The following is a 22,772-nucleotide window of genomic DNA, read 5'->3' as shown; positions in this document are numbered from 1 at the left end:
CAGATGGGCTACAGCAGCAGAAGACCACACCAGGTGCCAATCTTGTCAGGTAAGAACAGGAAAGTGAAGCTACAATTAAAATGGAATCACCAGAATAGGTCAGTAGAAGAGTGGAAATATATCGCCTGGAATGAGCTCCATATCCAACTAATCACTGTTTAGATGCCAGAGCCCATCTGAGTATTGTTGGTGACCATGCTGATCCCGTTATGACCCCAGTGTCTTCCAGCAGGATATCACACACCATGTCATAGTTGCTCTGATCTCCTCAAACTGATTTCTTGAACATGACTTCATTGGTACTCAAACGGCCTCCACAGTTACCTGAACATAATCCAAGAGAGCACCTTTGGGATGTAGACATTCACATCCTGGAAGTAAAGCCAACAAATCTGCAGCAACTGTGTGATGCTATCATGTTAACATGGATCCAAATCTCTGAGGAATATTTCCAGCACCTTGTTGAACCTATGCCATTAAGAATTGAGGCAGTTCTGAAGGCAAAAGGGACACCAAACCAGTATTATGAAGGTGTAACTAATAAAATGTCCAGTGAGTGTATACAAAACTATAGTAAGAAATAAGAATAAAAAAATATCCTGTTTTTTTTTGTATATACAGCATACACACAGATCCAAATTAAACATACATTTGAGCTCATCTTTATCCTTTCTAGCTCCCTTAATGCTACAGCTGCTGATTCTCTAAAGCAAAGTGTAAACAAAGCATTTCTACTTTGAGCTCATAAAGCAGAGCATGCGTGCTGCAGGTGCTGAATGCCAACTTTCAAACCCTACCTCTGCCTGACATCTACTGCATGTACAACCTGTGTTTAAAAGCATATCTAAACTGAAGCTGTCCCTTCTTATTTTTTATTGTATTACCACTAAAGAAGGATAAGATGAATATAAAGAATGGATATTGAGCATCTTTCAGGTCAGTCATAGAACATGCCAGAGTAAGAACATGATTTTTTGCTGGAATATAATAATACGTGAATGAATAATAATTCATATAATATACATTTTTAGCAGCCTGGGTTAACCAAATCAAATGGATTTCTTCCAAAGTTTGTCCAACTAGTCATCACATACCCTTTAAGAAATTAATAAATATAAACAAAATATTTTATGAACCAAAGAAATATTTAATCCACAAAACATGCTTCAGTGTTTATAAAATGACCCATGTATTAGTTTACAACGTGCGACAATAATTAGTTTGATATACACAACATCTGAGCTATTAGTATACTATTCATTTACTTTAATGGAACCCAAACAGGAAGAAATTATAATATCCAAATGCAAATATAATCCACAAACTGTGTCTCAGAGAGGTTATTAATAATACTCCATGTGTTATATCTTATCCATCGCTGCTCTCACTTCCTGTAAACACACACAAAAAAATATTCTTAGAATAATCAGCAACACCGAGCAGAATCAACGCGGAGGAGAATCCTGTGAATGGGCTTACCTGGGCAGTGTGTCACTGTATGGATCTCTACCAAGAGAGTAAGAAAATAAATACAATTAAAAACTACTTTATTTATTATGATTTATTACAACTGTTGGAGAATAACTCATGCAACACAGCAGTAATAGTGACACTAACTTCACCAACAGCAGATGGCAGGTGTGATGAGATGTTAGTACTTATTCTTTATATGCTATACTCTCATAAACAAAATACTTCAGATTGTAAACTGCTGGTCATACAAACATATTTGAGTATGTAGATTTTCATTTGGTAATTTGTGACGGCTGTTTGGTTACAATTTCTATTGAAATGGTGTTGATTCATGGACACAAGAATGACTTTTGATGTAACTTATTATAAGCTTCCTTTGTTTTACAATACTGAGCAAAAGACTTGAGTCACCCCTCATATACATACAGTATGTATTGCTTCTGAGGAGGAAGATGTTTTTGTAAATATTTAAAGTGATCTTTTTGGAAATCTAGCAAAGAACTTACACATGACCTGAAAGAAACAGCAGGTTTGGGGATGCGTTTCAACAAGTGGTGTTTGCAAAATTGAAAGAACTGAGAAAATAGAAAAGTGCTGTCAAATTTCCACCCTGCGATACTATTTGGAAAATGACAGGAGAAGCATACCTGATCAGAACAACCCAGTGCATCATCAGAGCAACATTAGAGTGGTGTTACATTAGGTTCTTATTGTGTACCTAATAGACTGGCAGCTCAGTGCACATAACTGATAGGAATTAATGGGTGTGGTGCTTACTGTTGGGCCATGATGAGTGGGATGCTGTCAGACTGCAGCGGGGAGGCCCTGTCTCCAGTCCGGCTGTTAAACATGGGCAGTGTGGAGAGGGGTGGAGGCACCCCTCTGTTTCCAGCCATGGTCCTCAGCTCGTCAGTGTTCTCATGGATGGTGTAGTGGTGGTACAGCTGAATTCTGCAGCACACATCACATACAGATTTTTTTTTCTGCAAGCTTGGAAATATTTTTGCTGCACTATATTTCAGATTCATTCTGTGAAATATCACTTATAATGCTGTCTTAGCTGACTGGTAGTAAAAAGTTAACCATCAGATCATGTTTTAAATTGAAAGACAACAATCAGGTTTCAAAATCTGTTATAAACAAAGTACTTACTGGTTTGTTCTTGCATTCCTTTTGCCACTATAGAAAAAGAGTAAAATATCCGTTTAATATTGGATCAATCAAAAGTCTAAATATGTTTAAATAGATTCCCATCCTTGGTGGAATTTATCCCACTTGGATGACTACATAAAATCCCAGTAGAGGGAAGAGGGAAAAATATAGTTTGGCATCCAAAGCCTTTACATATTTATTCAGAGATTAGATTTAAAATTAGATACATACATTCCTTCCCTTCTGCCAAACATGATGTAAGCCAGCAGCAGAAACAGGATGATGGCGAGGATCAGGGGCACAATCACTGTCACGATGTAGTCTGGGAAATAGTCTCTGTTTGGGGGAGACTCCAGAGGTTTGAAGTCCTCTCCAGCCTCCAAAATCCCTGAACCCATAGTGGGAGCAGGTGGCTTCGGCTTCATCTTTGTCAGATCAAACTGCAGGAGGAGGAAGAGCATTAAAATGAAGCACAGAGCAGCAGATGAGATAAACAGCTTTATGCTGTTTGCTTCTGCTTAGTAGTTAATGAGACAAAATGAAATAATCAATTGAGGCTTTGATCATATATATTTATATATATGTTCCTTCTTGGGTGTGCATCTTTTCTGGCCTCACCAGCTCCGTCTTGCACCAGGTGATACAGTTGCTTGGATTTATGCAGAAGTGGCATTCTCCAGGGACTTTGATTTTGGCCTCTTCCTTGCACTGCTTTTTGTTCTCCGGTGTCAGCACCCTCAGGAGACATTTGGAGAAATGCTCCTCTGACCCTACCTTCACATACACACTGTCACAAATCAAATTTGACTAAATATGCATTTTTTTCCAAAGCAAGTTCTGTTACAGCAGCTAATACAGGTGCTAATAAAATACAACAAACTTAAGTAGTAGTACTAAAAAAAACATAATTTTAAATAAACCCAGTATGTATAAGAATGTACAGATCTAAGTTTACCCTTCAAAGTGCCCTGCAAGAGGGAGTGGAACTCTGCCACCACGATCGAGGGCGTTGGTGATGTTGATCATTTCCAGGGTCTCTGTGTCCCACAGCTTCTGCAAATCCTGCTTTATCTCATCCTGAACAGTAGAGGGCAGCACTTTTTCAATCTCTCTCAGCTTGATGAAGACTTCGACTTGATAGGGCAGAATCTTGTCTGTAAATACACCGGCGAGTTTCGACATTTGACACACCCTCATTCATTATAACTATTATTTTGGGACTTAAACGTAATGGGACGGATTCATCGCAAATACCTGGAACGACTTTGATTATGAGAAGGTGTCTGACTGTGTCATAGCTCCGCTGGTTGGTGGCATAAATCTGTCGGAATGAAATGTAATATTATTAAGATTATGACAGTTCATATGCATTCCAGGAGCACTTTTTGCAAAACTTGAATGTCCGCTTTTCCATTTGCTGTCAATTTCCCTTTAGCTGCTGTCTGCTCATTAGTGTATGAAAAACGTTTTTGCTTACAGTAACAAAAGTATCTGTTTCAAAACCAATTCGTTATTATATATCTAGAGATATATTAATAATTTAAGACTTACACTAAAACGAAAATAAAGAAAATAAAGCGGTGAAGATTAGTTTAATATCTTACATTTTCTGCTGTATAGCTGCTTAATACTTTATGTTCACTGTTCTGTAAAAAGAAAAGCGAAAAAAAAAACAAAAACAGGATGAACTGTTTAAACAAAAGCAAAAAATTAATGCACTTAAAAAATGGCGTGTAGTTTGTTACAATGGGAAAAGTTTTGAATCAGAATACAGCTGTGTTCTGTGTTTACACCAAAAATTTAGCATGTTTTCTAACTGAAATAAATTCTGTTTGGTTGAGACTAAAGTGTTACTTCTGACATTTGTATCGCTTCTTCTTCAAAGACAGCTTACTTCCTGAATTTTTAACGTTGGTTCAAAATAGCAGCTGAAGAGAAGAGGCCCAAGGCTTTTGTCTCTGGGGATTTGACAACAAATCCTGACAGCTGTTTTTGATAGCCGCATATTTTTCATATTTGTCTCCACTGTAGCTGCGCTGGAATGTTATCTTTGTTTGGCCTACCATCACGACAGAAGAATGTGCAAAAGTAAGGCCAGAGGTGAATGTTAGATGTGCAGCATGGAAGAATATTGTGCCAATGTTGGTGTAAATGATGATTTCACACCTCAATTATACTTTTTCCTGGAGACATTGGTGTGCCATACAAGAAGCCGTTGTCATAGGGGTTCCTTTGGGTGAAGCGCAACCACTCTGGGAGGTCTGGGAAATTCTGTTTGTTGCACTTAAATATTATGGGGTCGTTGTACAATATGCCTGATTTGCAAAACACAAAAAGAGCAGAGAAAAACAGCATTAACACATGTGGATGTCTTATCCTTTTAACTGAATTTAGATCATTCTGTCTCACCGTAGACTTTGCCCAAAGGTTCAAAGTCGTTCTGGAAAGTCTCTCTAAACAGTTCATGTGTAAAAAACTTCCCCACAGGAATGGTAACTTTGATGTCAGAACTGGCCTCAAACAAACTGGCAGAACACACTGTGTGGAAGTGTAAAAAACACACCAGACAGTTTATAAGAAGGGTCAAAAAAGGCAAACAAAACCTTAAATCTGACATTAAAAAATGACAACACACACATCCTGATGCTAGAATCCTACGCACAGTCCTTAAAAGCTGATATCAAGGGCGAGTGTTTTTACTAAATAACACAGAGTTGATAATTAATGTTGAGGAAGGTCAGCGAAAGTTGTTCTTTGATGAAGCTAAATAATTTTACGAGTGAACTTGCCTGTTAAAAAGAAGACCCAGCTCCCACAGCCTGCCATCTTGTTTTGGGTTTTGATTGACAGAACCAAGTGGAGAGGGGCTTGGTCACTGCAAAGGACATGTCAAAACTATTTTTGTCTCACTTACCTAATAACATCCGGAAGGGTGACTGTGAGTCTGTGAACAGTAGGCCTTCGAGGGATATTTATGTCCTTTTTGTTGATATACAGTCATATAAGTCATATACAGTCATCCATTTTTGCTCAGTACGTTCGCACATGTATCCATTTGCCTTTAGTAGTTAATATTTGCCTTATATTTCTCCACTAATATATTTAGGTCTCAAACACTGTTGTTGCAATAGTGCAATAGGCTAATGAAGCTTAGAGTGATTTTGCTACCTAATGTTTTAACACTTTAGGTATATTTATCAAAGTTTATTTTGTTTCTTTAATTTCAAAAAGTGTGTGATTAGATTTTCAATTCATATGAGGGCGATATGATTAATAAAAAAAATACCATTATTACCTTTCATTTTTTCTAGAAAATTTACACATTATTTTCTTACCGAGAAAATATATATAAATAAACTGAGTTTAATGCAAATTTAACTCAGCTCAGCTCGTTTTGGAATTTGAACCTTCTGATCAACCAGCATGTTACTGTGTGGAGTTTGGATGTTCATGCCTCTCCCTGTGGTTGCTCTGTCATAGACTAGCATCATATCCAGAGTGTACACCCCCTTTCACCCTCTATCAATTAGGATTGGTTTTACACCATGGGGCCAGTGGGCAGTTACATTTCCCAAGGGGGTCACATGAGAAACTGGGTGTGTTGTGGAGGTCCCTCACCAATGTGATAAAGAGGTAAAATTAATATAATTGACTTCAGCTTATTGGTGCTGCCCTCTAAACAGTCCCAGTTTCTCATGTGGCCCTTTGGGGAAATTAATTGCCCCCCTCTGCTCTAGACACCGCAAATGGAGAGAAAATTGATGAATTGATGTAATAAGGAGAAAGGACACTGGTATATAACTGAGTAACTTTAAAGCCACTTAATTGTGAATTCCTTTTTTTGAAGACCGTGTAAAACCTTTTAAAAAATATTTAAAAATGTTAGAAGAACGTAAAGGAAGGATTTTATGCTTAAAATGTTTACATAATGTCTTGAAGAGATTCCAACTGAAGCTGAACTAGGACATGGCTGTACTTTTGTGTAAAATACTATTTTTTTTTAAACCAAAAGTTGGTCAGCCTTACTTAACCAGGTAAAGCCCATGTTTTAGCATTCTTTTGCATGGGCATTTGCCTACACAGACCCTACGTGGAAGAGTATGCAATAAAAACAAACGAACAAAACAACAACAAAAGAGCACCCAGCTCATCATGGATCACGGATGGGGCTGTGCATAGGTTGCATTGCCAGGTATCCTGTGATTTCACAGATCTGTTGTTTGTGACACTGCCCCCTGGTGACAGTAAACAGCTACAATATGCAGGCGACGGTCTGCAAACGAACGGTCTGTGTGACACCAGTGACTGTTCTACAGTCATAATGTGACACTCATGCAAAAGCACGAAAAAGACATGAGTCATCAAGAACACGTTGTATTTGTAGGGTGGTAAAAGGCAAAGTCTCTCATGGGAAATAGGGGTTGGGTTAAAAATGAATCAAAAGTTAAAAGTACAAAAGTACACAACTAAAAGCTTTTTAACACATTGGACAGAATTAAATATATTTTAAATATATTTTAATTTTATGTACTGAGTTTATTTGTGTCAATGTTTCTTCAGCTGGTCATTACTTTGCAAAACCCCAGTAACACAGTCAGATGAGAACACTGGCTAGGTGGCACTACCGCCTTGTTTAACATCGCCTCAGCCTTTTTTCAGTGACTAATATTCACCATGACAGTTAACCCATGTAAACAAGTACATTACACTCTTCTTGCCTATGTATTGAGGCAGCTGCATGAATGGGTCGGCCTTGCAGATAAAACAAAACAAACCCCAAACGACTTTTGAAACCGAGACTACGTGGGCAAGTTCAAAGCCTTCAAAAAAAAAAAAAAAAAGAAAAAAAAAAGAAAAAGGAAATGCTTTGTCTACACTCGGTAATAACGTTTAAAATATCTATCGGCGCAGATGTAGAATGCAGGAAGCAGCAATGTGTCCTGCAAATAACGGATGTGTTATTGGCCAAGGAGATTTGACGTGAGTGAGGTGTCACTGGGTCCTATCGCTGGTTGAACGAAAAAGACCGCGACTTCAGTTTTATTATTTTTCGTAACGAAACGGTAAGTATCCATATTTTATACTTTACAGATACATTTATTTAGTGTAAAAAGCTGCCTCTGGACTGCTTTATTAGGGATTTCCTTTTAGTGGAGGGGGAGGGGTTTAAAAAATACGGAAAAAAAAAACATTCGGGGCGTCCGTCTTTTTTGTATAGTGTGCCACCACAGCCTCATTAGGTTAAAAAGAAATCATAATTTTTTTTAAATATATTTTTTAAAATTATATGTTATGTTTTTTTCTTCCTCTTCCTTAGAGTAGCATTGCGTATCGCTTCTTCCTTGGAATGACTGCTCTTTTGTAGCGGGAATGAAAACCACACCACTCACTGTAACATAGTAGCTACAATTAATGCACCTCCGCCAAATATTGTAAATGAAGATCGTATTCGTTTAATGGTCAAAGAATTAGGAGCAGACGGGCACTATGACCCATGCATTCCCCCCTCCATGCAGCAGCAGCAGTCTGCCGCTACCAGAGGACCAGAAATCTGCAGCTCACAGAATGAAGAGATCAAAATGATGCTGCCTCTAAAAAGGGATTAAACGTAAGCAATCTGTCGTCAGCTGCGGTAAATCCGCGGCTCATTACTCTTCTGTTTTTCTGTGCAAACATTTTCAGTAACTAATGCAATTATCTGAGAAGGTCAGGCTCGCATTGTTGTAACTGCAAACGAGCTATTGACAGATGCATCGCGCTCACTTTCTCCGCTGCACTAGACGAGAATTGCAGCGGATGCAGGCAGGCCTTTAATGCGATCTGTTGTTTTTGTTTCTCTCCATCTGCCGGTCTAGTCTGGGCGCCACCTCGCTGGGATCGGCTGCTGGTGGATAATACAGATTTGCCACCGGGAGTTGAGAAAGGAGACATGCCGTCGTTGAGCATCAGTTGCGACGCTTGACTGACCATGATGAAGACCGAATCCACATCCAAGAGCACCGGCTCTGGCTCCACGCTCAGGAGCCCATCCCCGCACAGGAACGCGTACGAGGCGGGGATGCAGGCCCTGAAGCCCGTTAAAGACAATGCTGCAAATGGGGACATGCAGGAGGGCCCCCGAGGGCGCAGGTACGGCTCTAATGTGCACCGTATCAAGAACATGTTCCAGCAGATGCAGACCACATCCCCGGCCGACGCAGAGGGTGAGGACAACGCCAGGATCGCCGACAAATCGGTGCGCCTTTCCCTGCCCAGAGCCGGTAGCCTGAACGAGAACGTGGATCACAGCGCGCTGCTGAAGCTCGGATCCACCGTGTCCGAGCGCGTCAGCAAGTTCGACACAAAACCGGAGAATGGGCACCAGCGGGCCTCCTCGCCCAGCTACTCCAAGCTACAGGAGACCCGCCGCATCTTTGAGGAGAAGCAGCAGCAGGAGAAACTGCAGCAGGAGAAGCTGCAACAGGAGAAACTGCAGCAGGAGAAGCTGGCTACAACCAGGGTGTTATTGAAGGCAGATAAGGCCTCGAGCTTTCAGGATGGCAGGTTGGATATGGTGGCCCGTTTTAATGGCAGCACAGAGTCCCTGGACAGCCTGGACACTAGTGAAGCAGTGTCCCCTACAGTCAGCCAGCTCAGTGCTGTGTTTGAACGGGCAGCCGAGCTCCGGAACAACCTCCACCGTCTCTCCTCTACACCACCACTCCCTTCCAGAGGGGTCAGCACCAAGGTAGGCGTGTTGAATTCCAAGATAATCACAAAGAGGGTCAGTGCCTTTGCATCAGGCAACCAAGGGGATGAGATAAGCATTCAGAAGGGACAGGAGACACCTCCAAGGGGCTCCAGAGGAAGGGTGACTCCTCCATCTGAAAGCGTTAATGGTGGCCAGTGTGCCCCAACTACTGAACTTTACAGTAATGTAGGAGAGCCGAATGAACAGAGAGAAAAGACCGTTTCAGATGCAGGTGTCGAGGCCAAAGTTGATGTTAAACCTGAGGAACACTCTGGGACCAGCGAGCCCAGCAGCACAATACTGCAAGGTGACATCCACATGTCGGTGCAGAATGGAGAAACTGCCTCAGAGAAGCGAAGCTCTCCAAAAAGTGCCGACATGGTCAGGCAGGATGGGGACAAAAATACAGAGGAGGAGGAAGACAGGACTCTCAGAGAAGAACAGTCGGGCCGGGACTCTGTGGATATCAGTACCTACAGTGCGGTGGGGGAGGACTTTGAAGGAAGCCAGAAGGATGAGGAGGAAGACGAGGGCGATGACCGCTATGAGCCAGAGTCCAGCTGTGTGGAGATTTCAGGGCTGCCTGTGGAAGAGGATCCACCCCCTTCAAGAAAGATTCGCTTCAGCACAGAGTCCATCCAGGTGAGGAAATGTGAAGTGTAAAAACACCCTGAATTAACAGAAAGAACTGTAGCTAGAACACGGAGGTGTTTGCTGTCACATTGTACCCCCGAACCTTGTTTATTAATCAGGCTTGTGTGCTGATTTCTGAATTGTAACTATGTTGTGGTGTGGGATTTTCTTTTCATCCTGTGTCTTTAGAGGCTTGTTGAACTTGACCTTAAAGCTTATCTGCTGTGTTACAGTCATAGCCAGTGCCGCTGTCAGCTTTTTTAATGAACTCGCTCAGCCTCTGCCAGTGTCACACCAGTGCTGACATTTTGATTTTAGCCTGTTTCAACACAGGGCTTTGCACACTACTAACACCCTCCTCCCCAGCAGCCAGTTGCTAATGGATGGGCCTGCATTCCTACTGTGCAGCTGACACGGGCCCCAAAAGTGCCTCAACTGAAATGCAGCAGGAGCTGCTTTTGTAAATAATTGCCTTTTTTTGGGGGGGGGGGGGGTAAAACAGACCTGGCAGGCCTGGATAATTATCCCCATTTTTAGAGAAGTGGATATTGTACTGTGGAAAATGAAAGGTCATCGGATGCTGTATTTGTGATTGTGTGTGAGATAAAGACAGAGGAAGTGAGAAAAAAAGAGCACTGTAATCTCTTCTTGGACCGGTGCAATGAGAGAATAGGACAGACGAGAAGGAGGAGGAGGACGAGTTGATTTGAAGTGTCTCTCGTTGTCTGGGGGCGGTGTAATGATCCGGAGAGGAGCATCAGACTCTCTCCAGTTCAGTGTTGCTGCTTTGCTCTGCCTTGAGGTCCAAGGCATACAGCAACTCTGCAAGCTAAAGTGGGCCCTGACACTTTGTGTCACACACATTACTTCTCACAGAAAGGCTCTCCTGTACCATTTCATAGCTTGTCAAGTCCAAATTTTCTCTTATCGCTGCACATTGTCCAGAACCATCCAGTTTCTGCACCCTGACATTTGAATATTATAGTTTAAAAACCAACCTGACATAGATACTAACAACATATACATCAAATATTGGAATTAATGAAAGACTGCTAAGGACTGCACATATATGTGTTGGATCAATGCAGATATTTCTAAGCTAAATAAGCTAAAGAAAACAAACTGAGAAAATAAGCTTTTGGGATTATAATGACAAATATTGACAATATAAAATTAAAAAGTGTACAATTAAAGGCCACCAGTGGTGCTCTGGAAGCTTTGTTTTTGCACCTGCTTTCTACCTTCACAAGCTCATACGAGTGACATTATTAAATATATCCAGTTGTTTCAAACCATTTCATCGAGAAACAGTTGTTCGTGGTAATGAACCCAAAACTGTAGCAATCTGTCAGATAACGGAAGAGAAGATTACTGAAGAATATAAACAACACAAGTTATGGAATATACTTGAAAAAAAAAATCAGCTCTGCAGATGTTTGTCAGGCCTCAAGGATGCACACAATGCACTGTGATCCAGTGAGAAAGACTCAGTGAAGCATAATTCTGTGTGTAATGCAGTGTTTTATGCACATTCCAAAAATTTGGAGAACGTCTTTTCATGTACGGTAACTGACACAAGTGTGAAATCTGATTGTCTACAAATTACTAGTTATTCTGTTAAAGGTGAAATTAGGCCTAACATTTTAATGGTAGAAAACAAGCTTTCGTTTATAATGTTAGAGCCCTGATCTGGTTTGTTAATCTTCCAGCACTAAAGATTCTTTTCCAAGGACATATCCACCCACCTTGGAATGGTCAGAGTCAGACACACTGATTAGACTGGCTGATTTGAAACAGTGCACATTCAAAAAGAAGAACCAATCAAAAACAATGCTCAAACTTTGAGAGGAATGGAGCCTGTCTGGAGGGACAGTGCTTTATTAGCTATGTTATCCTAGATGGCATTGCACTGGATTTGCTGACTGGCTTTTTCTGGACATATGTCAAAAGAAGGAATTAATGCACTGAGAATAAAGTGCAAAGCAGTAAAGAATAATGATATATTCTACATGTGGAGTAAGCCTTCTTGTGTAAAGAATATAACCCTTAGTAATAATGGACAATTTGATTGGTAACTGTAATTTCATTACATATTGTAACCAATCACAGTAACATTAATTGAGACATTAAATTACATAGTTACTCCCGAACAGCAATTATACCAATAGTGATGTGTGATTATGTGTCACTATTAAGCTCTAATATATTGAGCAAATGCCTAGAAATCAGCTTTGTCCCATAAATCACATACAAGTCATTTGTGGGCTTGCTGTGCCTGTCATGCAAGTGCAATAGAGAAGAAAACACACTTTCAACATTATTTTATCCTCATGAGATCAAGCGTGGTTACCAGGAGGAGGCATTATCTACGGTGTGATAAAAGCTGTAAGTCACGACTTTGATAAAGAGGAGAATTTCGTTGTGACCCTGCAGCGGTCAGTGAAGAAAAAAAACCTCCTACTGAGTCCTTTCACACTGTATCAGTGTGGCCTTTGTTATGGAGATTGATGCAGGGGTGGATGAGAGTAAGGGGGATGCGAGGTCAAATGGGAGGGGCGTTATTATGCAGCTCAAATGTCATGCGAGTGCATAACAGCCAGCTCTTAAGTCACACTGTCACTTAGTTTCACTGCCAAACAGGAAGTGCTCATTTTTAGCGCATATTTCTCGTCTGAGCAACAGTGCAGCTTTTGGTCACAATTAAGTCTTGTTGTGGTGACAGCGGTTGGACGTCTGCATGCATGCCTTTCTCTGTCTCCGATTCATACTGATTGTTCCCCTCCATCTGTCTGTCTTTCTGTCCGTGTCCTCTCAAAGTGGCAAAAATAGCAGATCTGCTTCGGGTAGAGTTCACACTGCATTCTTTGTTTGCTCCTCCTCACACTCTTTCTCCTGCTCCTTCTTTTCTCCCTTTCGCTCTTTGTCACCAGTCTGCTGCTGCTAGTAAAAATAGCAGCATTGTTATCATCACAGACCTGCCTCGCTTTTCAGGACCGCCTCTTTTGTCGAACACAGGAAGCTGCTTCTCATGTCTTATTTATTTCTTTAGCTTGTTTGTTTTGACTCAATTCTATATTACTCGGTGTATTTAGCCTGACCACTTAGCCCCCTAGCTTGTTGTGATTTTTAATTATTTATCCCACTGTGCAGGGGGAGCTTTTTGCCCCTCAAAAAAGAGAGAGATAATCTCCACTAGATTTGGGCTGTGTCTCCTCCAATCCAGGAATAAGCAGATTTATTTGCCACCTTGCTTACCCCTCACCTCACCTACTCCTAAACATTTTGTCCTTCTGCACCACCAACCTGGACTCTTTCTTCTAGGTCTCTGCCTACGCTCCTCAGTCTCACCAGCCTGCTCAGAGAACACCTATGATTTTCTTTCACACTGTGTTATTAACACAAACGATGACTGTACTTATAAGGTAATAAACAGAGGGTGTTGAATTTTGACAAACATAGAAGGAGGTGTTGCTGCTTTAAAGTGTCTGCCACAAAACACAAAATACAGACTACCCTAAATGCACCACAGAGATCATCCAATAAGGGAACTGCCCATGAAGAGGTAACCATATGTTAAGGTATCCTCAAACTGTCTATCACTTTGACTCAGCAGGCCTGCAGTATTTCATACAGTGCATTACTCACAGCCAGGAGGAGTGGAAGACCAGACAGATTATCAGCAAGGTCAGACTGCCCCACTTCTCGGCCCTGCACTGGTTGGTGGTGGGCTGCAAGCATTTATGTGATGTGCCCACTCGTTCAGGTTACTGCGACAAGCCACATTACGCAACGTCTCGCTCATGATGTCTGAAACTGTTTTGTCTTGTCCTGCCTGCCATCATCTTGTCCAAAAAATGACAGGCGTTGGTTACAGTGACATGTGAGGCGCCAACCGTGCTGTATGGATGGCTGAACATGTATATTTGTCTTTCTCAGGCTTTATTGGTCCTGTAGTTAGGATGATTGTTATTTTATGTTTTTATTAATACCAGAAAATATAGAATGGAAGAATGGAAACGGTTTTCCTCCTTGAGTAATGATGCTGCTAGTTAATATGCTTTTAAAAGAGGTTTTTTTTCACAATTCCTTGACTGGTTAAGTGAGAAAAGGAAGGCTGGAAAAAAGACATGCTGTGGAAGAGAGCCAGCGATTAATAACAAGTAATAATTAAATGCAGAGAGATCTATTAATACACAGTGAGTGAAAAAGGCGACTGAAGAACAAATACTCAATGCATCATGGGAATCCCCCAGCAGCCTACACCTATCGCAGCATAACTAAGGGAGGATTCAGTGTCACCTGATCTGGCTAAACTATATGCTTTAGCAAAAAGGGAAAAAAACCCAAACTAAGTCTGTATGTAAAAAAGAGCCATAGGGATACAAAAGAAAATGTCATAACAAATGTAATCAGTATGATATGGTAACATAATAAAACATATACCCAACATAAACACAACATAATAAAATATATATAGTTACAGAGTTTAGTTGTTGTATCCTTCTGTATAGTGTAATGCCATTCAGCCCTCTGTGTTGACCTTGTTTTCATATTGCCGTGCCTCTCTCCAGCGTTAGCGCTAAGCCTAAACATGACTGCTGACCAAAAATTGTTCTGCCAAAATAGATGGGCTTTGGTGCCATGCAAACATTACTATGACGAGCTGACCATATCCATTTTATTGGCAAGAGAAGACTGGTCAAACGTGATCGCTGCCAGAGCCACATCCTTATTTTCTGTCTGCATGGTGCACATCTGGCATGTGGATTAACCCCCAATTTTAGTAGGATTTAGAAGCAATTACCTGCCACTTGTTTAACCTATGTTAGTTTAGATAGTGGCGTCATTAATCTTTAGGAGGAAAAGTGTAACATACGCTTAATTTTGACAGCTTTATTAAGCATGGATTAATTACTGCGCACATATTCGTATACAGGGAAAATTGAGGCATTCATATATCAGTGCATGGTAATGAACTTTTGCATTTAGCTAGAAATTGAGAAAACTGTACGTCGCACATGCAAAGCCTAGTATGAGCAAAAAAATGCTGGAAAGCTTTTTTTTTGTTTTTTTTGCTGAATGCAACGAGAGTGGAAACACTCTTTTAGGAAAAACCAGTGGCACCACCTACACACATCCTATTCGCTCCATCCAAAATTAGAACAGTTTTTGGAGTCAAGAGGGAAAGAAACAGCAGTTGACGTGCTGCTGTGGGCAGTGGGGGTGGTGGGGTGTGGGTTACGGGCTTGCTAGTTAACACAACAGCGTTATCCAATCACACTGTAGCCAGAGGGGCATCAAGATGCAACCACACTGGAGCAGAGCAGAGGCATGGCGTGGCAGCTGATCATTTTGCCATTTCGGTGTCACGACAACAGCGTTGTAAAATGGTTGTCGTCACTTACTGGCTGCTTTTTAATACCCTTTACAATCCCAAATAGGTGCTCTGTATAGACACAAACACAATCTCTAAGCTGGTGAGTGGCTGTAGTTTTCTGCCCATGGAGCTTTTGTAGGACATCCGAGGCGGCTGGTAGCAGAGGGAGGGAGGAAGGGAGTTTCCTGGCCATCTGTTAGCTCCTCTGACCTACTATCTGCCACAACTGGAACAGCGTCCTTCTCTACCACACCCCCCTCCCACCACACTGCCTTTAATCCCAATGTTTGTCTTCCCAAGATAGCCACCTCACTGTTCGTAGAGTTCATCTACAACTCTGCGTGCTTAGGTAAAGCGAGGTCAGAGGTTGTATCGTGGAGAATCTCAATTAGTCTGTCTGTAAGGAGGGAGATAGACTTCCTGCTGGAAGCGAGAGGTAATTCTGTCAGTCAAGGATGATACTGTAGCTTGACTTATAGCATGGCCAGTTTCTCCAATAGCTGCAACGCACGGCACAACTACAGTGGTGATCATTTATTACAATTGCAGTAAAATAGAGTCGCTCAGTCTTCTGTCTTTGATGTTTTGCAGTATCATGGGTGTAAATTGAGGGCTTCACAGACCATCAGCTGTGACCTATTGATCTTTAAACTCAAGGGGTGATGCAGTGCCACGTGAAAGTGTCACACTGGTGCTCAGAGGTCTCTGTTGTTGTTTTACACTCTGTTACTTGCAAATAGTGTATTTTTTTGGCCGCTTAATCCACATTCTGTTAATCCGTCTAAATACAAAGGTAACCTAAATCAGAAGTCATCTGACTTAAGTTCTTCTCCCATGCTAACTATTGTGAGTTTAAATCTGATGGGATTCACAGAGTAAAGTGTAACAGCAGTGTATCTAATGGTTTTAGAACTGCTGAACCTAATTAGTCTTTACTCCATTCCTTTTTTGATTGAGTGTTTTATTTACAAAATAGTGTAAAACACAGCAATTTGTCTACTTTGGAAGTTGGACCCACTAAATAATGAGCATTTATGGATATTTATAGGTTTTGTGGTCAGTTAAATGAAAAGCCCAGGACAATGGGAACTATGCTTATTTGCTTTTTTTTCTTTTCTTTTCTGAGTGTTACATGAGAAGATTGGTAGATTGATACCGTTCATGCCTGCAGGGTCAGTATGAAGCCACAGCCAAGAGTTGGTTAGCTTAGCATAAATGTAAATGTTAGAAAAGAGAAAGAAAAAACTATCTGGGGTACCGTCTGCAGCTGCTCAAGAAGCAGTTTTTAAAAATATTCATGTGTTACTACTTTATTATGGGGCCATAATTGTGGTTTCTAGTTTTTGTGTTCAAGTAAGCAAACCTGCTGCTGGTCATAACTTTATATTCAGTACCCAGATGTCACAATGTTTTTCCAAAAATACTAAAACAAGTGGCAACCTCCATGAAAAATGCAACTACTGTGGAACTGAGTAATCATAAGATGGCCGGTTCAGGCTCACTGTAAAACTGAGTCAATCCCAATAAAGTGCAATGTTAAAATGGCTAGTTTCAGCTATAAAAGTAACATCTTTACAGCCTGGTACCAAAACAAGTCCCTCACAACAAATATTGTCACTTCCACCTTAAAAAACAAAAAAACAAAACAAAACAAAAATCACAATTACTGTATCCATCTTTTATAGACAGTATTTGTACTGAACTAATTCTTCCCTGAGAAACTAATAGAATAATTGACACTAACTGAACTCTAAAGCAAATTGTAATTTTTATGCCATAATTAGCCCCCCCCCCCCAAAAAAAAAAAAAAAAAAAATCAAAAGAAAAAATCATCCATGTCATTGCTTGCGTGATCTGACAGTGATGGGGAGAGATTTAACTCAAGGCGATTACGTTTTAAACTCTATTGTTATGGGTAAGGACAGCCCAAAAGTAGGAGCAGAAGCTTGTACAGTGCTCAATGATGTAAGAGAATACAATGATACTGAATAAATTTAAGAGAGGAGGGGCTGGTTACATTTCAAAGGAGCTGTCAGAAAACTGACAGGCTCTTTACTGTGGGGTTGCCACGGAGACGGGGCCCCATACTGTAGGACTGAAGAGCAGCACGGAAGCTACGAGATGCTACTTCTGTAACACAGATGGACAAGCTAAACAGGCCGGCGACATGCAAGAGTTGCATTGAATAAAGCAAACCAAGGCTTGAGGAAACAGTGTGAAAGTGTTGCAGAAGAGGGAACAAAGATTGTGGAGAGAAAAGTTGATAAAATAAATCAAAGAATGTGTAAAAGGAGAAGGTCCAGCACTGAATTAGTGTAGCCAGCGGAGCATGCAAGGTGGTGCATACATAATCACCCTGGAAGACTGAAAGTGAGGCTTTTAAAGATTGGGCTCTCTCTTTCTCCCTGTGTGTGTGTGTTTGTGTCTATGTGAGGCCTGTGAGCAGCAGCTGCAGAAGGCCTCCATTAGCATGCTGGGGGTGGTTATGTAAACTGTCATGCTGTTAGACCAGAGTGAATGTGGGAAGTTGAGCCCTGAAAACAGAGGCCCCTGTCTTCATAAGAGCAACTTCAGTGGTTGTGATTGATTTTTATTTATTTATTTTCTCATTAGTCTGTTTGATACAGATGACTGCTGTGAAACAATACAGCTCGGACTAAATGCTGTGGCTGTCTCAGTTGAAAATGTCAATACATTTGAATTGCATTATGTCCGCATTAACAATGTTGGTCAGTTATTATCGAACCATGAAGCCATCTTGTCTGTCTCAGCTACTTACGCATCCAAAACCTCTAAGTAGTGATCTTAAGCTTTTTTCAATCCATTAAATTGCTGTCCTCAATGGAATGATGGAAATCAGTGAAGGTGATTTAGAAAGAGTCATTTCTCTGAATAGATCATATTAATTTTAACTTGTGTTAGCTTAAGCTGGATTTTCTAAAGAAATCAAACAGAAATATTATATATAAGCTTACTGACCACTGTGTGTGTGTCTAACTTTAGCTCAGTGCCATGTGGACATGGTTTAGAGCTCCAAATAAGTATCAGAGTGAGAAAGAAAGGTGATTTAAGTGGCTATGAACGTGGCATAGTAGTCAGCTGGTGGTGGTGGAACATAAAGCTGTTAGAAAGGAATTTGAGCACCGGTGCAAGAAATGTGGGGGAGAAAAAAAATAATACTCAGATTAGAGTCAGTTTCCTGTGAGTAATGGTCCTGTTTCCTCCAGTACTTCCTCTCTTGCCTTTCTGTGACTCTGTAAGTCATCTTCCACAAAGCACGTGTAACTGATATTAACTGAACCGTTCAGTAGTTTGAATTTAAGTATCTGTAGTCACGTCATTCTGCAATCTGCCCACTCTTTTACCTGTTAATACACAAATGCAATAAAAAGTAAAAAAAAAAAACCCCAAAACGAATCACTGCTCCTCAGGGTGCACAGGAAGTGATTCTGGTGACAGCAGCAGTTACTATATTTGGAGTATGTGCAGGAAGAGTGATAAGACACAATGGCTCCAAGGAAAAGAAAGACTTGTCTAGAAAGAAAGGATATCTATCTATCTCTCTATATCACAGAGGCCAGTTATAAGGAGGTTTATTAGGCAACAATGACAGTGGCGTGAAGCGTGGATATGGCTGTGCGATAAAACCAAAATCTCATATCCCGATATAAGACATTTATCGTCCTGACAAGGATATAAATCACAAAAATTTAATATTTTCTGTAAATTCTGTGAATCTCAGGCATCTCGACTTGCGTGAAGTTTTTCCAGTTGGGCGTCCTTTACCTGTGTTTTAACCATGCATGAAACTATACATTTTTAGACATAAGTTCTTTCAAAGTTTGAGCCTAATGTTTATTTTTAGCACCTGACGGCTCTCTTTTGCTTCTCATCCGAAAACTCTCTGCATACTCTTTCCCGTGATTCAGTTTATTTTGAAAAGTCTCAACAGGATCTTGAGCTTTATTGTGAAAGGTTTACGTGGAAAACAAACAAGCGGACTGCAGTTTTGTTGCTAACGACAACACGTAAAAACTGGCACTTGTCCATCCATAGTGTGGTTATTTTAAATATAAGAGAAAGATAGAACTTTAAGAAATTTATATAGCTACTACAGTGACCATCAAAACGATGAAAAAATATTGCTGTAAACAAACGATAGCATAATAGGAAAGATAGACGTTTTTATATCGTCATTCGATATATATCGTTATATCGAACAGGCCTAAGCGTGGATCTAATTTTTGCCAAGAAAACAAATAATTTGCCATAATTTTGAACATTTTCTTTTCAAAACAAAAAATCCCAAAACAACTGTGACTCACAAATGTCCCGTTTCAACAACAAACAAATTCTGAACAGGAATAGATGCTAGCAAAAATCTGCTCCGCCTTGCAGAGACTTGATGTAAGTGTGATTCTCAGTCTGATCTTGTCCCTGTCTCATCCTACAGGTGTTTGCCACCTATTCCAACGAGGACTATGACAGACGCAATGAAGATGTGGATCCAATGGCAGCGTCTGCTGAGTATGAGCTGGAGAAAAGAGTGGAGAGGCTGGACCTATTCCCTGTGGAGCTGGAGAAAGGTATCAGAACTAAACCCTGTTTTTTTTCTAACCAGTCGAGTATTTATACAAATTCTTTCTGTAAAATCTGCACTTTACTTCGGGCATATAAATAATTCTAAGCATTTACTGTACTTTGACTTGCCTGAGGCTTCTTTGCACCTTGCTAAGAAAGAGAATACAAAAAACCCACAAATGTAAGGTTCTGTATTTGAATGATCAAGCTCCCATTTGGCTCCCATCTCCGAAGCAATTAAAAAAAGTCCTGCTTTAAAAGACCTGCAGGGTTCACCAGCTGCCTTCTGCTCTCCCCAATGACTTACAGATTTGCAGTATCCATGTAACATCATAGTGCATTTCTATGTGTGTAGAAGACTTGTGTATAGGGCAGATTACGTGGGTTACCATATGTAGCAGTGTTCTTTATAGGTGTTGCGGTGTGCACGCTCTACATTAATTAGATCATGATAGAATAGAAGCTGAAATAAAAAAGAAACAGTGCTTGAAAAAAAGAATACGCTAAATCAGCACATAACGCCTCTGGGAGGAATCTAGGTGTTATATTGATTATCATCTAACTTTGACGTCACAGACGTCAACAAAACTAATGTTTTATTTTTTCAAGATCACATGAAGGTCAGAGCTTTTTTTTTTTTTTGTCCTCAAGGTACAAAGAAACTTATGCACTAAAACTCAGTTGTAGTTTGCACAGAATGCTGATGTCAGGTTGAAAATCCCCAAATTCAACAGACGAAAAAGCTTATGATGCGTCATCGTGACATAGATTGGGCTTTCTTTAGAAATCTTAAATCCCAACTATGTGGTAACACAAACAAACAAACAACAACTAATCTTTTTAACCTCTCACATATCAAGAAACTACAGTTACAGTTTTTAGTGTACCTTCCTTGTTGTTCCTGCATTCATTCTGACTTTCAGTTACATATTTCTACTCTTGAACTCTATTAGAGTGCATTTGCGTGACTCATCGTTACCATTATCTATCTCATATTAGCCCTTGGTGCATCCCCTCAGTCAATCCTCAGTCTCAAACGAGCCATTCTGGTTTCCTATCCCCTCACTTTGCACAAACAGAAGGTTTGAACAGAAGGCACCTGTAATATGTGTTCGCTTTTTTCTGACTTATAATCCAACACTTTAAGCTGATATTTATTTTTTACAATATTGGTTTATTATATATTATGGTAAGCAAGTCATTTTAAGGTACCCTGTGGAGCGTGCTGGTAAACTTTGCTGGTAACCATACATGGTTTCTATATGATTAAAGCTGGCGCAAATGTTGGGGGAAGCAAATGTATAGCCTTGAGGACACGAGTTGTGTTAAACTTAATTTAAACTTTACTTAAAATTAAGCGAATATAATTAATAAAAAACTACAGTGCACCTTTGAGTGGGTTTAAATTATAGAGGATAGCAAACAAAGGTTCACTAACTAATTTATTGGCGCACAGCTGAAGAATTATTAAAATTTAGCCTCTTCTACAACCACTGAAAGCAGCTATATTTCTTTTTGCTATGCCATAATAACACATTCATAGACTGTACATTAAAACATGGACATAGCCACACTGACTTCAAGCGCTGGGTCATGAATTCCTGTTTTAAAAGATCGATTTGAGCATTGTGACTGTTGCTATCCCGTCGTTCTGAAGTCAGAAGTGAAGAGAGGTGGAATGTTATGTTGTTAGCTAATGTTAGCTATCTTGTGGCCATTCAGACAACTGCAGGTTCTGTTACTTTTGTGTTGGCTGCATTTTCAGTCCCAAAGGTTGCCTCTTCAACAACAAGTCTGTTACAGACAGATTACAATACCAGTTTGGTAACAGCAAGCCTGATTTCTTTCAGACGGTGACGGCCTGGGCATCAGTATTATTGGGATGGGTGCAGGGGCTGACATGGGCCTGGAGAAACTGGGCATCTTTGTGAAGACTGTCACAGAAGGAGGAGCAGCACACAGGGATGGGAGGTATGTTTCTTTGTACTTTAAATATTCCTGATATGATTAAAAAAATGTACTGCAGAACTGAAACATCGCAGGTCAGAAATTAAGGGAAGTTGAACAGGCCTTTGTTTTGTAAATCAAATGTCACCTTGAGGTTATCTTAGTAGTTGTAGTGTTAGTTCCAGGAGTGGATTCCTTATTGTTCCTCTAAATTCTAAGCCTTTAAACTGTCTGCTTCAGGATCCAGGTGAACGATCTGATTGTGGAGGTGGATGGGACCAGTTTGGTGGGAGTCACCCAAAGCTTTGCCGCCTCTGTACTCAGGAACACCTCAGGAACCGTTAAGTAAGTCTCTCTGACTAACCAATTTGCTTTGAATCACTTTTACATCACAAAACAAACCTTTTTTCTTTTTTGTAGACAAGTAGAAGTTGAAGTAGAAATGCTAGTTTGCTATCAATTTCAGTTTTACTGATATATCTCGACAATTTTATGGATTTTGTTAAGACTTTCACAAAAGGATCCATTATAGTGTCTTCGGGTGTCCCCTGAATCTTCCCTTTTAGCACCATTTTAAGTAAAAAAAAAAAACTGGTGCAGTCAAACTATGATGCACAACTTTTTGCATCAGCCTACTCTGGTTTATTGTCTATTCTAGTACAAATGGGACCATCATTTACAAAATAGGACAGCATACTTTATTGAATACAACTTAGAACTGCAGCATATATGTACCAGAAATGTTATATTGAGGTCATAAAAGGAAGTGCAATGTGCTATCTTTTTCTAGTGGCAGCTAATGGAGTTGCCCCCTACTGGCCATTATAAAGAAAGCAGGGGCAGGGTATTTCCTTATTGGCTTTTTTTGACTCATTTGCA

At 40.4% G+C, this 22,772-nt stretch overlaps 2 protein-coding genes across 5 annotated transcripts in view; one reads left to right on the top strand and one right to left on the bottom strand.

Moving 5' to 3' along the window:
- Positions 1–959: 959 nt before the first annotated feature.
- Positions 960–5,493, bottom strand: sgca (sarcoglycan, alpha). 2 transcript variants are annotated; one of them, XM_085466757.1, is made up of 11 exons: positions 5,415–5,493; positions 5,035–5,163; positions 4,792–4,940; positions 3,880–3,946; positions 3,581–3,779; positions 3,244–3,412; positions 2,857–3,065; positions 2,626–2,652; positions 2,251–2,424; positions 1,480–1,506; positions 960–1,391 (listed from the first exon to the last, which is right to left on the bottom strand). In XM_085466757.1, exons 1-11 carry the CDS (start codon positions 5,449–5,451, stop codon positions 1,385–1,387), a joined length of 1,194 nt encoding a protein of 397 aa, XP_085322883.1. In that variant the 5' UTR covers positions 5,452–5,493; the 3' UTR covers positions 960–1,384. The 2 variants fall into 2 exon arrangements, with proteins under 2 accessions (XP_085322883.1, XP_085322884.1); XM_085466758.1 differs by lacking the exon at positions 960–1,391 and having other exon boundaries at positions 1,476–1,506.
- A 1,991-nt stretch (positions 5,494–7,484) lies between these two features.
- Positions 7,485–22,772, top strand: part of LOC146703498 (neurabin-2-like) — a 22,023-nt gene continuing 6,735 nt past the window's right edge. The window contains exons 1-5 of one of the 3 annotated variants that reach the window (XM_085466755.1): positions 7,485–7,688; positions 8,481–9,997; positions 19,819–19,951; positions 21,797–21,917; positions 22,134–22,238. In XM_085466755.1, coding sequence (XP_085322881.1) covers positions 8,594–9,997; positions 19,819–19,951; positions 21,797–21,917; positions 22,134–22,238 — 1,763 coding nt within the window. In that variant the 5' untranslated portion in view covers positions 7,485–7,688; positions 8,481–8,593. Of the gene's footprint in view, positions 7,689–8,022; positions 8,234–8,480; positions 9,998–19,818; positions 19,952–21,796; positions 21,918–22,133; positions 22,239–22,772 lie in introns of those variants that run through there. The other 2 variants (XM_085466754.1, XM_085466756.1) reach the window with 2 other exon arrangements.

Source organism: Copadichromis virginalis, linkage group LG8 (genome assembly GCF_057382275.1).
Source record: "Copadichromis virginalis isolate Kocher_CV1m ecotype Utaka linkage group LG8, C_Virginalis_male_GT1.1, whole genome shotgun sequence".
Taxonomy (NCBI): domain Eukaryota; kingdom Metazoa; phylum Chordata; class Actinopteri; order Cichliformes; family Cichlidae; genus Copadichromis; species Copadichromis virginalis.
The sequence above is the reverse complement of the archived record's forward strand: the minus strand, read 5'-3'. Positions and strand labels throughout refer to the sequence as shown.

Bases quoted from the DNA above. Each gene is read 5' to 3' on its own strand.
- sgca (XM_085466757.1), bottom strand. From the start codon at position 5,451: ATGGCAGGCTGTGGGAGCTGGGTCTTCTTTTTAACAG. The intron at 3,413-3,580 runs GTAAACTTAGAT...GATTTGTGACAG, and splicing joins CTTGCAGGGCACTTTGAAGG to TGTGTATGTGAAGGTAGGGT. The intron at 3,066-3,243 runs GTGAGGCCAGAA...CTCCTCCTGCAG, and splicing joins CCTGGTGCAAGACGGAGCTG to TTTGATCTGACAAAGATGAA.